At 43.7% G+C, this 18,175-nt stretch overlaps 1 protein-coding gene across 1 annotated transcript; it reads right to left on the bottom strand.

Annotated features, from left to right (window-relative positions):
- Positions 1–4,512: 4,512 nt before the first annotated feature.
- On the bottom strand, positions 4,513–17,611 carry cbx1a (chromobox homolog 1a (HP1 beta homolog Drosophila); the record flags this gene model as incomplete). The annotated part of the gene is made up of 5 exons (XM_037791521.1): positions 4,513–5,589; positions 6,832–6,926; positions 7,091–7,262; positions 7,475–7,781; positions 17,353–17,611. Coding segments are annotated over 5 exons (984 nt in total), but the record flags the coding sequence as incomplete, so codon positions are not given.
- Between the last annotated feature and the right edge of the window lie 564 nt (positions 17,612–18,175).

Below are 18,175 nucleotides of genomic sequence, written 5' to 3'. Positions count from 1 at the left end.
AAAAAAAAAAAAATACGGCTCTTGGACGGGAGCCGGCTCTTATCGTTCACTTAAAAGAGCCAGCTTGTTCGCGACCAACACATCACTAGTCCTTTACAGTAACAGTGAAGATATAAACTGCATCCCCAATCAGAAAACATGTGATGAGAACTACCTTTGCTAAGGTGCATGTTTTTCTTTGCAGCCTATCAGAGCAGACTGGGCTTTTTCAGGAGGGGGTCTTAAAGAGACAGGCGCTAAAATGGAGCGTTTCAGACAGAGGAAGAATAGAGGTATATTCAGACAGACAATTTTTTTTTACATTAAAGCATGTAAACATGTTCTGGTAGAAACCCAAAATACAAATATGAACCTGGAAATGTGCATGACATGTCCTCTTTATCACATGACCTGGACCAATGAAATGATTTGAGGTCAGAATTGGTTTTAAGTGTGCAGTACTACCAGGGATGTGAAAGAAACATTGTAAAAACAAGTTTCACTAAAAAGTGTTCTGTGCAAAGGGAGAGAAATAATGATTCACTTTGTCAACTTGAGTTGAGAGTACAAAGACTGAAGAAAAAGAAGCATCCACACGTCGTCTATGTGGAGGTTGAAAGAGGAGGGTGGAGTGGGCAGGATAGTCAGCTCCCAGCTCGAGCCATTTTACTGTTGAATCAAGTGTTTCTAAGATTAGATTGTATTTCTAGACAAACAATGCTCCATGCAGACAAAGAACGTCTATTGCAAAGAAGTGAAAGTTAATAGTTCGTTCCATTGCAACATCAGCGCCTGGCAGCAGAGCTACGCCTACGCCATTTTGGACTGAAAGCAACTACCGGACGAAAGTAAAACTCAATTATTTCTATTCCACTGTATTCTACCTAAATGGCCTGTGTTGAACAATAAAATATTATGAATATAATAAGCGTTTTCAGTCCGTAAAGAGTGGCAGCGGGAGTTTCAAATCTTTGCTTCTATACTCTGACGCAGATCTCACAATGCAGCCTTAGCAGTGAGTTGTGGGCATTGTGGGAATTGCCAGTCAAATGTTGGCTGTAATAAGGACAATAAAGTGCTCTAAGCCATCACTGGGTGTTTTAACATGTTTGGTTTCTATACATTCAAGACTGATACGCAACAACAATAATGGGACGTTCTCAAGCTTGTACCGAGGTTATAATAGTTATGAATTTACAATAATTTGGGTTTTTTCAGCCCTGACTTTTCAATTTCATATTAATTTAGTTAATTTTCAGACTGGGTTTGCTAGTTTTAGTTTAGTTTCAGTTCTTCCAGAAAGGAAAACGACTACTACTATTAATAAAAAGGCTGATATTAATGATAGTAGTAGTGGGTGTCAAGCAGGCAGCAGATGCGGCACTGATCCAGGTGTAACCCCGATCCATGGATACCTGTGAGAGGAGAAAGCGCAAAAACTCCGGGGAAGAAATCAAGTTAGTAACATGCATGAGAGGACACATCCTGCTCATCTTCAGGTTCATACTCGTATTTTGGGTTTCTACTACAACATGTTTACATGCTTTATTGTTAAAAAAAGGCTTAACTTTTCTCATACCGGCTGTGATGCAGCACCTCTTTTCACCCTCTGTTTGAAGTATGTTACTTGGTGACATCACCACATTACGGAAGAAGAGGCAGGACTTCAAGCAAGGTGTTTCAGGCAGTTCAGGATCAGTGTTTCTGTGGAGGACAGTAACTCTCTTTGGCGTGGACTTTAGGCTTTGTAACTTTGCAGATCTTTATGTCTTACATATAACACATACACAGTCTTACATATAACACACTAAAGGAAAAGGAAAGAGCACAAAAGCATAATAGGTCCCCTTTAAAGGATATGTACTTTTTTTAGTTTCAGTTTACAAAAAATATTTTTCACTGTTTATTTTTTTGTTTTAGTTTACTATAATACACACACAAAAAAACCTCTGACAAAACAAAATAAAGGCCACCGTTGGTTTTAGCCGTCACACAGCTGTCCAAATGCTCACATAGCTGTGGTAGTTACATGTGTCCTATAGTGTGCCATTAAAACACAACGGGACCAATTGAGACAAAAGTACAAACTGTTACGAAAACGAAAACCCTTTATTGTTCAAAACAGACAATTAAAAGTAGATTCGCCATGACAGTGACATTTTTCAAGGGAAACCAATAAACGTGCAACTGGACAACACAAGCTAATCCGCTAAATACAGAGAAACGTTTCAGGGACGATATAGAAAAAAGCTAAGTAGCAGACCCGGGAGCAGTTAATTCAGTCCCTCCCTGTCAATGGTGAAGTATACAACAGAAGGCAGTCAGGGTGCAGGACATTATACTCATAATACTGATGTACACGACAAGGTAGAAGGGACCCAGCATATAGAGAAACTAGCATACAGTAGGAACAGCATTAGCACAGCTAGTCGGAGGGCTTTGACTTCAAATGCTAGAAAGTATTTACAGCCGAGTTCTGATATGCTTACACAACCTTTTAACAAATGGGACTGTTTTAATGCAGCTTGCTGCTTTGCGTTTTTGTACATGTCATGTCACCGAGGGTCAGTTCATTAAAATGAAAAACATTCTGCGAGAAAAAGGCAAATATTTAAAAAAATAGCTGCTGTGTCGAGGGCTGGGACATGAAGCAGAAAGACGATGTCCACTGGAAATGAATGAGTCACATTACAACGCAATTCCCTCTTCGAGGTCAGTTCTCTGATAAATCTCCAGCAGCAGAAGGCCACCCAAAGCGAAAGGGGATCTGAACTAGCTAACCCGGGGTCTGCTAACAGAGGAAGCTACTATGCTATTTTTTTTAATACAGTATACATAGGAATAAGCACAGCCGGGCTCCATTCAACACATTAAACGCTGGGAAACATGAGGCAGCAGAGAAAGAACGCTCGTGAGTTGATCATCAAAGTTCTAATGCCGGTTTAATTATGCAAATACCAAAAAACAGGTGTTAAACGTAGGACGGTCTGCGAGCCAGAGGAGCAAAAGAAATACTGGGAACGTGCTGAGTCATCATGTGTTGAGTGTTGCCCGGCCGGTGCAAGCTAAAATAAAAGTCTAGAAAAAAAACACACGTGTAGCGGAGTGTGTGTGAAGGTTTAAAAAAAAAAAAAAAAACGAGTGGAAATGACGATATTACGCGTACTCTCAATCATCGCCCTTCTATTAGCAGTAAAACCTAGTTGTGTTTTGATACAGAGCATGCATCTACTGAGTTGCCAGAGCTGCGGTCTCGTCAAGGAAAAACCCTCCACCGACCGGCCAGAGCGGCGGGAGAATTAACGAGTCGGCTGGTTGACAATTCAACCGACGCGTGGCTCGTCAATTCCCACACTGATAGTTCTCTTGTCCGACGCTTGTTAACGAGACTTTTGGTTCAAACTGGGGCACATTTTACACTGAACGTTATCAACAAGTGAGAGGAGGTGCCCTTTATTTCCCAGAGAAACATGTTTTGATGATCACCCATCAGAAAAGCTTGTAACAGCAGCTCAATATACGAAACATGCCATCGTTGACCTACTTTATGACGCCAATTTTGGCGTCATAAACAAAAGTTCCACCTTGTTAATAATAATAAAAAAAAGGACAAATCAACTCTGGCTTGCTTTTTATAAAACCATGTATCTGATTTGAAGCAAGGCATTCAAAAAATAAACGTTAGCAGCTCTGGTAGGTTAACATTGGGGATAAAGGTCCTGACACACCAAGCTGACGGTCGGCCGTCGGGACAGTTTGGGGTCGTCGGAGAGCGTCTGTCTAGTTTTTGCGGTTTGTCCCTCACCGTCGGCTCTAGTCTGTCCGTGACGGAGACTTTTCGGCCGATTCAGCATGTTGAATCAGCGGCGCCACGCGTCTAAAAAAAATCACTGATAAGCTGTTCAACTTAAACAAATCAGTGCAAGAGAAGAGAAACGGAAGCGAGGAAAGCAAGCCAACGAGTAGAGTCAAGAGGAAAAACAAAGAAGGCTCTTCTTATTTTCCATCTTCATCTCATCTGGTTATTTCAATACACGGATATTTTCACAGCTACATGAACATCTGGAATGAAGCTAAGTGGTGAGAAAATGTTTCATGTATGTATCATAAATACGGCTTGTATATCCGCCGACCTCGGTCTTCCTGTTTCTCTTTTTGAATGATGAATACAGACTACCGCCGCCTGCTGGTGTGGAGAGTTATTTCATCTCAGAACGTACGCGCTAACTGGCCGTCGGCTGTAGTCTTTGCGGTGTGTTCCAAGTGCAACTTTTTGGCCAAGACAAAGGCAACGCGGGGCGGCTCAACAGTCGGCCTTCGTCGCCGTTAGTTCTCTGACGTCTGCTTGGTGTGTCTGGGCCTTAAGGGACTGTAAAGAAAGGCCAAGAGCCTGCAGGGTTTCATCCCACACAGCTGAGCTCTGTGCTGAACACGCCGTCAACCTGTTTGGAAATGGAAACCTGCAGATTTCCAGCCTGTTTCAGCACCGTGTCCATTCTAGCTGTAGGATTTGTTTGACTGAATCGTCGGACGCTTTGCCTCTCTAATCTACAGGTTGAAGGACATCTGAGCTTTTTTTTCAAGCATGCAACTCCTCACCTGAAGTCATCCAGTGTGCCCGTCACTATCAGTGTGGAAAATTACAACCGGCCAGATGCTGATTTTGCTACTGTGTGTATACTCTCTTCCAGCCAAGCTGGCAGGCACCCAACCAACCATAGTTCTATTAAAAAAATAACTTGATAAAATTGCTAACATGGCAAGAGAAGTTTGGGAGTCAAGCCACAGCTGCCAGGGAATGAACTGAGTCTGTACACTTACATCTTTACCTCTGAAAGTTGTCATTTTGCTTCCAGCCCTGTTCGGCTTCCTACTTGACAAATACTGGGTTCCACGAAATACTGTGAATCGACAGTTTTACATTCACGGGAAAGCTACAGGTTTGCCACCAAATGAGCACAAAACCTCAACTAATATTTGGATAAAATACAGATGTGTTTATTAATTTTAATAAAAGAATTAAACAGGAAGCAAAGCACAAGCCTTGGGCATTTGAACACTGGCTGGTTGGCTGCCACACTGGCTGACTATAACCCTTCTATGTCAAACTGTCCATGTCCGAGTGAAATGCACAGTCGTCATTTGGCGTTTGAGAGTCTCGATTGAAGAATTACGTAGAAAATAATGAGAACCCAGGTGGCACAAAGAGAACAGATTTTACACTTTCAGTCGAGATACAGGTGGGAGGAAAGCGCGGCAGGGAAACAAACCTCTTTCCTCGGTCAGCTACGGTGGCAGTTCAATCTCAACCGTCTGCCAAAGTAGCTGCTCCAATCAATTACCAGCAATTAATAGTTAACCAGCAAATAGTTGATTTCCCACCCTGCACCTCAACACTTCTTTTCTTTTCGTCTTTGCACCTCCCTCCTCCACCTCCTCCTTCTTCTCCTCCACCTCATCTAGTCTTTTTTCTCCTCCTCTTTCTTCTCCTCCTCCTCTGTGGGGTAAGAGTGCCAGGTGAGGCGCTCCTCGTAGAAAGAGATGACCACCTGGGGACATTTGACGTTGGCCTCCTTAGCTGGGACCAGGTCGGCCTCGTCGGAGTTCTTCCTGTTCGTTTTCAAACCACGGGAAAAAGGGATAAAGGGAGGAGAGAGACAGATGACAGAAAGACGAGTAGAGAAAGGGGTAGAGACACAGAAAAGAGGAGAGGACATAAAAAGAGAGAGCAAAAGGAAAGGACAATGGAGGAGAACCAAGCGGGGTAGGTAAAGGGAGGAAGAGCAAAGAGAGAGAGAGAGAAGTGTTAAGACAATGGACTCTTCACATTTATTTCCTCCAACAATCAACACAAATTGAGGGGATTAGCCTGACAACCAACAAGGAGAACCACCTCAAGTTGTATTTCCTGTATTACTTCATGCTTGCGTGTCTCCTGCTTCCCTACATAGCATGATTCAGCGTTGATGTCATTTATTTGTTTTTTTTAAACATACAATCAACTGGGGAAGGGCAGTCGTGATATTATGACGTGCTGAGATTGGCCCTGCTAGCATGTATTTAACCAAGCAATATGTTTCAGTTTGCAACACTCAACATGTCTCTGGCTTGTTAACATTAGGGATGTCATGAGAACCGATACTTTGGCATCAAGTCAATGCCAAAATTCTGAAAAACGTGACGGTATTCGTTTTTCTACAGTACCACAGGGACTAGGGCTGGAACGATACGCCTATCTCCCGAGTAGATACTATCACGATACATGGGTGCCAATTCTATATGTATTGCGATTTTTAAGTATCGCGATTCTACAAGAATTGTGAGTCAATATTACAAATTATTGTGATTTTTTGTTAACTTTTTTAACACTAGACCATGGGAAAAATTTAAATCATACACTTCTAGAGACTTTTACTTTGGAAATTAACTAAATTAATTCAGTAAAAATGTTTGATTTTCAGCCTGTATGTAGTCAGAGATGTCCTGACGTCAAATATATCAGTCATTGTCAGGCATTATTTATTTGTATTTTTTTCCAGCAACCCAAAAAACAAAGAAGAAAGACAAATTAGAAGTATTTTCTTTCTAATTTATAAGGGACATGTAATGTTTTATACTTCTGGTGAATATAATCCTATCAATCTTATTTCCATATATGTATTTTGTTCCGTTCCTGAGATATCGCGTTCACGAGAATGGACCGGACGGACGGACCGTGGCCGGCACTGAGGCATAAACAGCCCTAATTGTGTGTTAAACGTACCAATGAAGTTCAAAATCACCCCAGAGGAGCAGCAATTCCACTTTACAGCCATCTCACTGGACCTTTATAAACAGACGGTGAAGACCCACCACTTCATGAGGAACATCAGCTCTCCACTGGAGTCTGTCGCTCCAATGATCCTCTCCGGCTGCAGACCTCTGCCAAAACCTCTGGCCTTCTCTCCCTGGAGACAAGAAGTACAGGAACAAGAGAACACGATGACCAAATGAGGACAACAGACTGGTCGGATGATGATGCTGCTGCGATGGTCATTAAAGCACTGGGATTACTTCAAAAGTGTTAAATTTGTTTTTTGGTGGTGGCTGATTGCTGGGAGTCTTCGCTCACCTCCTCCTTCTTCCTCTTGCTACTTCGCTCCTCCGAGTCTCCCGAGGCCTCACTGACAACTTTCCTCTTGCCCTCCTTCTTTTTCTCCTCCTTCTCTTTGTGTTTCTGCATGTACTCGGCGATGAGGTCGGGGCAGTCCAGGTTGTCTTCCGGCTCCCATGTGTTATCCTCACTGTGGAGGTGGGTGCAGACAGAAGAAATGAATGGAAGATGTTTTAGTTAAATCTCACTCAGTCCTCGTTTCAGGCAATATTCTCCCACTTAGTTACCCATTCTTTTCCTTTTCTCAAAACAACTTTGAGAGCATGATACAAACACTAAACTGGTCCCTAAATGTACAACAGAAACGTATATCTCTAAGTATTATTACAGACTCGTACTCACTCTGAGAACCCCTTCCATTTCAGCAGAAACTCTGCTCTGCCTTTCACCACTCGGCGGTCCAAAACTTTCTCCACCACATACTCCTCCTCTTCCTCCTCCTCCGGTGCTGCTGCTGCTCCTGCTGGTCCTGGTGCTGCTGTTGCTGCTGCTGCTGCTGGTCCTGCTGCAGGTGCTGGTGGTGCTGCTGCTTCTGCTGCTGCTGCTGCTGTTGCTGCTGCTGCGGGGGCTGCAGGCTGCTCCTCCTCCTCAGCCTTCTTACCCTTCTTTCCTGCTACGGTCGCCAGCTTGACGTCTGCTGAGGGTGCCTCTGGTGGACCCGAGAGGAAACACACAGAGATAACGATACAAGGGTTAGAATAACTAATAAGAGTGATCGGTGTATAATTCACCTATCAGCCATAACTGATTGAAATTAGGACAGCATGGGCACTAGGGATGGAACGGTTCAGGTAAAAAGTCCGAACTGTTCGGTTCGCTAGTCACGGTTCGGCTTGTATATGAATTGTTCGGTTCATTTGAAATAAGTTATGAGGCCGATTGTGTATTTTTTTTAGAAATCCAGGCCTATTGAAGGACGCTGGGACACGGGCGGACATGGGTCTTGGGGTACGGGGTTTAACACATGCGCAGTGTAACTGAAGCTGCGGTTGTGCGTTGCTATTGGCTCAATTTTGGCGAATGCAGACCAGATTTTACTGCGCATGTGTTGATGAAGCGTGACCCAGCCCCCTTCACGGATGAAGTGTGGCTGTCAGTCAGTTAAGGAAATGGCGAGTGGACACGATAAAGTACAGTTAGAGGATCCACTAGCATCGTTTGGCTCTGCTGTATGGGAGAATTACGGATTTAGTGTTACCTATGAAAATGTGGTGGATAAAACGGCGACTGTGTGTGAGCACTGTGCAACACGTGTGGTTTATGTTGGCGGCAACATTGTCGAGTAGGAAAGAGCAGCTCCTTCTCCCCGCAGCATTTAAACAGCCTCTACATGCAGATTAAGACGGGGATAAAAACATAACTACAGCATCGGGGAGGTTTATAGTGAAAGATATGCAGCTTTATGCAGTCGCGGAGGACGCTTGATTTCAGCATATGATTAACGTAACGTTACGTGAGCCGCGCTATACACTTAAGCAACACAGTTATTCCAGCAGCACAATCCCTGTAATGTGTTTTATATTTATTCATTATTTTTAAATAACACAGTGGTACATAAATCCAACCGTATTCCTCCAAATACTGCACTTTTTGAGTGGAAAAACTAACCTTTCAATTAAGAGCTGATAATCAGGGAATTGAGACATACTGTATGTTATACTGATGTTGTTTTTTTGTATAGTTCTGGTTGAGCTTATGCTTCAATTTATGTTGATGACCTTAGTCTATAATTGCATCATATTTATATGAAAATAACAAAGCTGCATTTTTTGTTTGCACTTATTACTGTAGAAGACTTATTCTTTCAATTAAGATTTGACAATGAAAACGTGTTTATGTTCCTTATGGAAGCCATACTTTTGTTGAGGCAAACATTTGTGAACTTATTTTTGCCTAATAAATGAAAAGCATGTTGAAATCAGAACATGACCTCCTTGCTGTAACATAAATGTACCGAACTGAACCGAAAACAGTAACCCCAAAACCGTGATATGAACCGAACCGTGAATTTTGTGAACTGTTCCACCCCTAATGGGCACCCTGACCGGTTTGCGGCTGCGCAGCCCCATACGCAACAAACTGCGATGCACTGTGTGTTCTGACACCTTTCTATCGGAACCAGCATTAACTTTTTCAGCAATTTGAGCTCCAGTAGCTCTTCTATTGGATCAGACAACACGGGCCAGCCTTCACTCCCCACGTGCATCAATGAGCCTAGGGTCTGACCCTGTAACCAGTTCACCGGTTTTCCTTCCTTGGACCACTTCTGGTAGGTCCTGACCACTGCAGACCGGGAACATCCCACAAGAGCTGCAGTTCTGGAGATGCTCTGAGCCAGTCGTCTAGCCCACACTATTTGGCCTTTGTCAAAGTCGCTCACATCCTTACGCTTGCCCATTTTTTCTGCTTCCAACACAAAGTTCAAAGTTCAAAATGTTAACTTGCTGCCTAATATATCCCCCCCACCGCCAGGTGCCATCTTAACGAGGTAATCAATGTTATTCACTTCCCCTGTCAGTGGTCTGAATGTTATGGCTGATAGGTGTAGTTTAACATATTTTAATATTCAAATTAGGGGTGGGCGATACATTGAATATAGGCGATGTATCGCGACTTGTCTCACGCGCGGAATATAAAATGATTATATCGCGAACATCGACTACAAATTGTCATGTAATGTTTTTAAGCCACCCCGCCGGCATGAGACTCGCTTTGGCATTTCCTTCTCTCCCTCTCTCCTACGGCTCCCTCTCACACACCCATACGTCACAGACTCCGCCCCCATCCAGGCCTCTCTCCTGGGCGAGTGTGTGTAGGGTTTTTTCCTGCTCAGAGCATTACGAGGCGGCCACCTCCGTCAAATTTTGCCCCGCCTCTCGCGATAAAGCTCCGACGGGTGTCTTCGTAGAAAACACTATTTTCTAACAAAAACGCACGTGACTCCGCGGAGCCGTTGAGTGAGGGCTCGCTGTTCCCACTTTCGCTGCGGGGAGGGGCGGTACCCTGCTCCGTACTTAAGTACAGTACTTGAGTAGCCTACAGTCCACCACTGCTAGAGCACGAGATTAAAATTGTTCCAATAGAAACCACTAATGAATATAAACAAGAATGTTTTAATGCAGACATATGCTGCAGTGACTACATGAATCATCATATTGGTGTGATTGTATGCATCAAAGGGTTAAATTGAGCATTTATGAAGTGCTTCGATATTTGAAAATATTGCGATATATAGCGTGTATCGCGATATAGCCTAAAAATATTGCGATATTATTTTTAGGCCGTATCGCCCAGCCCTAATTCAACTTTTCTGCTTGAATGGAGAAAACACATGGGCTGGTGAGGCGGCCAATCCTTTAATACATTACTTTTAATTCATACAACAAAATCCACACACAGATTAACAGGGGATGTAATGGCTGAATGATGGTAATAAACCACCCGAGAGTGTTCAAGGCTAATAGCAAAATTCTTCCTGATATGGACTGTGCTGCAGCTAAAGTTGAAACAGGAGGATCAACAAGCTCTGCAGCTGTACCAACACAGTGATCCCTTTTGAAATGAATGAGTAACCCTCCCTTTTTGACACAGTGCTATTGTTCGGTCCTACCTGAGAGAGAGTAGTATTTCTGAACAGTAATAGCACCATAGAACACAAAAACAGATGAACTGAAACTGAATGCTGATTTGGGCTCATAGAAGTCCATGTATTGCAGCATAAAAAGAACATCCTAATTATCTTGTGTATTACTCATATTTGCTTCAGCTTCTTTGAGGCTGCTCACCCATGAATCTTTTTCTCTCTGATTATGATACCTCAGCTCAGGATACCTACAGATTAGGGGTGTAACGATTCGTCTACTACATCAATTTATATTCCTACGATCCAACTGCATCGATAGGTTCTCGGCAAGTTGTCCTTCACGGGGAACGTATATCGATCTGAAATTGATTTGCAGGGTAAATAATCGATTGTATCGATACTAAGAATTTGCACCTTGTATTTAGACACCACATACGTTACGTGAATTGATTTTTGCTACCTACATCAGCGATTGGATAGAACACATTGAGCAGACTAAGGGGTTGCAGACAATCTTAATTAGTATGGTCCCTGACTCCCCAGCTGTCATCACATTGTGAAGTTGTGTATTTGTGATGATTCTTGGATTGGAGGCCCATCAGCAGAACCCAAAATCCTTCAATTTATGATCGGAGAAAACTACAGACTCCTCTTGGACTTGCAGACTCCCCATCCAACCCAGATCAAAAGCCAGTGGGAAGCCATGTTAGTCCCAGCTAGAGAGAGAAAAGAGGCTGAAACCTGAGTATGCAGGGACAGAAAGGGGGAGGGGTCACCAGATTAAGAGCTGCATCATTCAAAGGACTGGCTCCGACAAACACTGTTACATCTGGACTGTGTCTCTGGAGTGGTTCAACACCAGCAGCCATTTTGACAGGTAAAACCACTGAAGAATGCCCAAGTCATGACACCACATCCGCGCTAGCATCTGTTCCACGTACTTCCGTTACTCTACAGAAACCTAAGCTAAATCAGCTCCACTACAGCAGTTGGTAGAAGAAATTGTGCTCTCCTCTAAAGTCATATTTTCACCTTTCTTGTTGTAATCTCTTCTTTCTGAAAACTTCTACAGCTTCAGTCCTGCTGTTATTACAGACATGTCTGAGCTGGTCGTCCCCCCTGACATTTAGCAAGCGAATGTCTAGGGCTTATGGGAAATGGTGTCTGTTAAAGGCCTCAGAATCAGAAATATTAACAACGTTATAAATTTTTTTTAAACCACTATACTTATCTAGACCAGTAGTTCTTATGGAATTTTGTCCCCGAAATGACCTTTTCAACTATTTCATAAGTACAAATTTCAAGAAAAGATTTTAAATGTTATTAACAAATACTATTTTAAAAACAATGAAACACCCAAATAATGCGTCCTCAGTGAACGGATCAGAAGTGGACAGCTCTAAGTACAGGTGTGAACGCACTCAAGACGCACAGAGGACGCATTGAGATCTAATCTTTCAGACCACATTCAGAGGTGGTGTGGGCCACATTCTTTTAGCAGTGTGTAGTGAATGTGCCCTGGGTCACATTAGGAATCGCCTACTCATTTGACGTCCCGCTTGGATCCGCAGGTCTCTGAGCTCCTCGTGTGAATAGACAGACAGACGTGAGCGCTTGTCTGCCTCGCTGCATGGAAACGTCTTCTGTGCTCTACTGTATTCTGTCAGTACAACTGTATTTTATTAAAATATATTTTATCTATAGGCTACATATCTACAGACTCTCAGACTAGGCATGGGAAGTGTATTATTATCATATTGTCGTAAATGTGTCTGTGTCTTTGTTCCGCTGCTTTGCACGGAGCTGACACCCGCCTGTCCGTTCGTCCGCCCTCCTCCCCGGCTCTCTGAAGCCATGTACCCACTGTTGTCTGGCAAAGACAGCGGTGCCGGCGGAGCGGAGGTCCAATACAATAACCTCCAGTACAATAATCTCTTATTTTGATGTTAATAAAATGTACCCGAATTCAGGAATATGTAGGATATTACTACTGACATTCCTGTATTATTAGGTCACAACGTCTGTTGTATTAGCCATGAGTTTACTACGTGTTTATTTGCATATAGAGCGGGGAAATGAGAACCCATCACAAGTGGTCACTGGAAATGCATTCTAATGCCAGGTGTGAACAGATGTACTTAAAGCTATCCACTTGTGATCAGTTCACTCAGGATGCATGTTAATACTAGGTGTGAACAGCGCCAGAGCATGCAGTTTCTATTTTAATACCATTCACATACTTATGAAAGCTGGCCTTCTCATACCACATCAAGAAAAAAACAGAAGGGAGTGCTTGTCTGTGGAGGAGGACATAAGACAATGGCATTGTCCTCTGTCCCTTCTTGGTTAAGATCAAGATATTCTGCTCTCGGAGACAGGCCCACATTAGTGCTGACCGATAAATCATATTTTCATCAAGGTTTGAATATATGCGATAAAAAAGACTGTCTGAAACGTGATGAATAAGTATAAGAAATGATTTAAAAATTTGGCAAACTCTTGTAAATTGATCAGCTGGCTGAGACAAAGCAGCCCTCCTCCCTCTACCAGCTCTACCTGCAGGCAGTCAATCACATCAGCCGAGGGAGGTGGACCAAGGAATCACTGATATACCAATATGTGAATGCACTAGTAGCTGAATCCAGAGTTATTTCCCTTCCTCCGTTCATGTGAATGAGACCCAGACCAAGGCTGGTCCGAGGGCTGGGAGGCAGAGTTAAAGGAAACGCTACTGCGCCTGCTCTATGGGCCCAATGGATGCGGAAGATCGCCGGATGATCCAGGTAATTTATCACTCAACAGTCGAGCCATTTTGGCTCCATGCGCCACTGAGCAACTCTCATAGCAAATTAATGGGAGCCCGCCTCTGACGCTGTATCCAGTTCTCTTTATACATCCATGGTTCAAGGCGGGAATGCTGCGCTGTTATTCCGCTTCGCTGTTTTGTATGAAAGGTATGGAGACGGAATGGGGGGGCAGAGTTGTTCCGCCGATGAGCTGGCAGCGGAGGTAGTCATAGCGCCGAGCCAGCCGATGTCTGTGTGAAAGGGACAGCCGGCACGGCGAGACTAAATGCACACACACACTAGACGATGTTGTGTTTAACGCCACGCCCCTTTTGCTCCCGTGATGCCGATGTGCTGTCTAAAAATCACACACCGGGACGGCGGACCTTCTTTACGGCAGTACAGCAGAATCTCTGTGTGAAAGGGGCTACTGACTGATGTCTGTGTTCGTCAACCCTTCTTAACTTCACTCAGGAACATCATTTATTTTATTAAAGTGAAGATTGTTTCCAGTGAGATATTAATGACTTTTTATGGTGACTATGCTGTTGTAAACAATGCTGTTGCTGCTCTAGAAACAACATTTAGCCTAGTTATATCTAAAATATTACATTTTAATCTGGTTGTGAATTTAAAGACAACCAGGCTGACACAAGAAATGTATAGCTAGTAGGGGCGTCACGATTTCGATTCTACATCAGAAATCGATCGAAATTAGCTTCCGCTCTCAACCATTGAAATCAAAAGCAAGATTATTTTTTTCTCTCTCCACCCCCGCCCACTCACATGCATCCGAAGGAATAATACAGCTGGACTCAGGAAATGCCACCTCATTCATGGTTAAAACTATAAAACCAGCACAGGAATCACAATAACCAACAGAAGCCACCATGTTCTGAACAGACACACTACACTAACAAAAGGGACATTTGCATTTTGGAACATAAAACAGCAGAGTACTCAGTTCAGCACTCGGGACAAGGCAGGCATGATTGGAAATGTGGGTCGCCCCTGTCGCTACGATACTCAGGGCACTTCCTGCATATCTGCAAGGCCTGTTGAAGGAGGCTGGGTCACGCGCCATCAACGAGTCATATCTTTAGGGGTATAACACATGCGCAGTAAAATCTGGTCTGCCCTCGCCGAAATTGAGCCAATCGAAACAAATGACCCCAGCTTCAGTTATACTGTGCATGTGTCATACACCATACCCTAAGACCCATGTCCGCCCGTGTCCCAGCCTCCTTCCATAGGCCTTGCATATCTGTAGCACATTACACTGCAGGAATTTGCCTAGCCACTAGCAGACTTTAGTCAGTTAGTTTCCTTACTCATAGCTCTTCTACTCTTACGTGGTTTAACATGAAGTCACTGCATCTCCCGACAGAACAACACCGAGGATGAATTTCAGCCTACATACAAGTTTTTTCTGCTCAACGTTGTTGAATCAGAGCAGCTGATATTGGTAGCGAGCGCAACAAGCTAGCGGGACTGCTGAGCGCACGCAGACTGTGTCCAAAGCTCTGCCTCCGCTCTCGGTGACAAACAGCGATCAGAGAAGAGAGGGGAAAAAAGAGGAGAGAAACATGCATGACAGTAAATGACAACTAAACTGTATTTCTGTAGATTACAGCAGACTTGTTATGCACTGCAAAAGGATTTCTGTTTTGTTTTAGTAATGATTACGTACTGAGGTGGGTCACACAGACACTGGTATTGAAAAGATGCAGCTTTTTACATTGTAGACTGTTGTAGTCTAATTTTTGTAACACTTTCTAAACGTGGATTTGGAGAATCGAGACACCCGTAATAGCTAATATACATGTTTCAATATTTGCTTATTTATTGCCAAGTCATATCGTCACTGCAATAGTGAACATTGTTATCATTTCAGATTTTCTTCATATTGTGCAGGCCTAGCCCACATTAGTCATTAATTGTCTCTTGCTATAACAAAAATTATACAATTAATAGCCCCTTGCAAATTATTATTATTATTATTGCACTGGTGCACCCAAGTTTTTCATTGAGGTGCACCCAACACTTTTCACTGTACCTTTTGGTGACGCAATAACACATTTTAAGCATTTAATTTTTTGTCAGTTCCCATACACGTTGGCCATTTTTTAACACATCATGTAAATTATTGTAAACAGGAAGACAGGTGTAGACACGTGTTTTGAATCAGATGAGTTTGTGTTTAAGTGAAATCCACATGTTTACACTCTCTTTCATGAGCTCTCTCAGTCTCATTATATTCCACTCGGTAGCTGTGGCCTAGTGGTAAAATTCAGTATGTCGGTCCAGTCCGGTGTTTGTAAAATTGTTCAACTCTGTCTGATATGAAGCCCCAACCATGACTGGAATTCTGTGTGAGAGCCTGTGGACGGCCGACCAAAATTTCTGACATGTCAGAAATTCATCTGACTGTCCGATGGCCGGTCGGGAGGAGTTATTCGGTCCTTGGTCCCCCTGTGCACGGCAAACGAAGCACAACGAAGCTGAAATTTGATTTGATTCTAAAATGAGTTATGTTGCTCAAAATTTGGGCCAGAAACAGGCTTAAATCATACAGTGTATGCCCATCTCAACAGTCTTGGAAATGCATGAATTGGGTATGACTAGAAATGAGTCCAATTGTATTCAGCAGGTGGGTTTTAAGGGGTTAACTATTTAAAAGCTAAAATAATATTCATTTAGGTGAACTTGGGATCCTAGTAACATTTTTCATCTTAACAATACAAAACAAATGTTGGGCCTGTGGGCCACCATTGAGTTCCAGAGATCTGAACAGGTCAAAGGGTCTATAAATTAATTAAAATAAATTAATGTATCATTGATGTGAATAAGTGCACATTTGAAGAGGTTACGTCCCCAAACAAAAGATGATGGTATATCATCCCTACATGTGTGTGTTAACTCAGCAGGGATAACATCAATGAGAAAAGTTAATCTACAGGAGAATACAGAATGCATGACTGCATTATATATTTATTTTATTTTGAAGTGTCACGTGAATGAATGAATTGGGTATGTCTGGAAATGAGTCCAATTGTATTCAGCAGGTGGGTTTTAAGGGGTTAACTATGTAAAAGCTAAAATAATATGAATTATGGGGAACGTGGGATCCTAGTACCATTTTGCATCCCTGAATGTGTGTGTTAACTCAGCAGGGATAACATCAATGAGAAAAGTTCATCTACAGGAGAATACAGAATGCATGACTGCATTATATATTTGTTGTATTTTGAAGTGAATGATGTGTTCCTTTACATAAATAACGACGTTTCCTGCAATAAATTAATGCAAAATAGAGCACAAATTGGTGCCAATAAAACAGTCCTCAGGTTGCAGGTTAGATGTAATGTTGGGTCGCGGGGGAGGAAAAACGCCCCCCGCCGCCCCTCCCCCATGTCTACCGAATAACCGTGGTGGTGATTTGCAGACTGCATCCACAGAAAACACACTGCGGCAGCCGCAACTGGACCAACATCTAGTCAGATCAGAACCACAGCTCCTCAGTAGAAGGGTCTACAGGTTACAGTGAGATGACACAAAGCCCGTCTGTCCAGTTGCATAAGAGCATCGTCGCAGCCAGCATGCTGCACATCGTCTTTACATCACGCCTGCACGAGCAGCAGCTGCATTAAATAGTCCAACGAATGCCGAAAATAAGTTCCTACAATGTGGTTCAACTTGACCTGGTCGCAATGTGTTACAATGAGCCCAAACCTGAGCCAGCACACGGGTCCAGGCGGCCAGCCCCCTTCAACCACAGCAGAGCAACATGGCTGGCGCTGCTCCTCTCTCCAGCTCCAGCTAGCTGCCGTAACGTAACGAGAGCCTCTTACCTTCACGGAGAAAGCGTCGGAGCGGTTGTATGGGCTGACGGTAGGCCCGGGAGGAAACACCGTGATTGGACCCGTCTGCTGTAGACGAGTAGCAAGCCGAAGACGCGCCAGTGGCGACCACACAACTACCCGACGGCTGAGTGGCGGGCTTTGGCTCTCTGTGTGTTTTGCTAGTGAATAAACACACAATAGCTTTCAGCGTCGCTAACAACCAGCACCGATCCCGTTCTGCCCGCCAACAGCACCGCCGGAAGTTACGTCAGGGGATAGTATGGCAGGCAAGGCATTATGGGAGGTGAAGTCTTCTTCCTCTAAGTCAGAGGTCTCAAACTCGCGGCCCGCGGGCCAATTGCGGCCCGCAAGACGATATTTTGTGGCCCCCACCTTGATATGAAAGTTTAATGTTAGTGCGGCCGCAAATTTTTTTTTTTTTTATGAAGTTTTTTTTTGGGGGCATTTTTTCATTTTTATTGACAGGACAGTGGATAGAGTCTTGGAAAGGGGGGAGAGAGAGAGTGGATGCGGAAAGGGCCACAGGCCGGATTCGAACCCGGGCCGCCGCGGTCAGGACCAAGCCTTGTTACATGGGCGCCCGCTCTACCAACTGAACTAACCAGGCGCCCTCGGCCCGCGAGTTTTATGTGAATGGCAGTTTGCCGTAGAAGGTCCCTTTGTTGCGCGAGCCCGAGCTGAACGAACCTACCAATCACAGTGGGGTATATGGCTCCCGGGGGCGGGCAATCGGCCGGGCTTGATGCAAGCAGAGAAACATTTCACAACAACTATGGCGGCCCGTGTAACATCGCATAAGCTTGATTAAAGC

The sequence above is a fragment of the Sebastes umbrosus genome, chromosome 14 (assembly GCF_015220745.1).
Source record: "Sebastes umbrosus isolate fSebUmb1 chromosome 14, fSebUmb1.pri, whole genome shotgun sequence".
NCBI classification, from domain to species: Eukaryota; Metazoa; Chordata; class Actinopteri; order Perciformes; family Sebastidae; genus Sebastes; species Sebastes umbrosus.
Note: the sequence above shows the minus strand (reverse complement) of the source record. Positions and strands in the feature narration are given on the sequence as shown.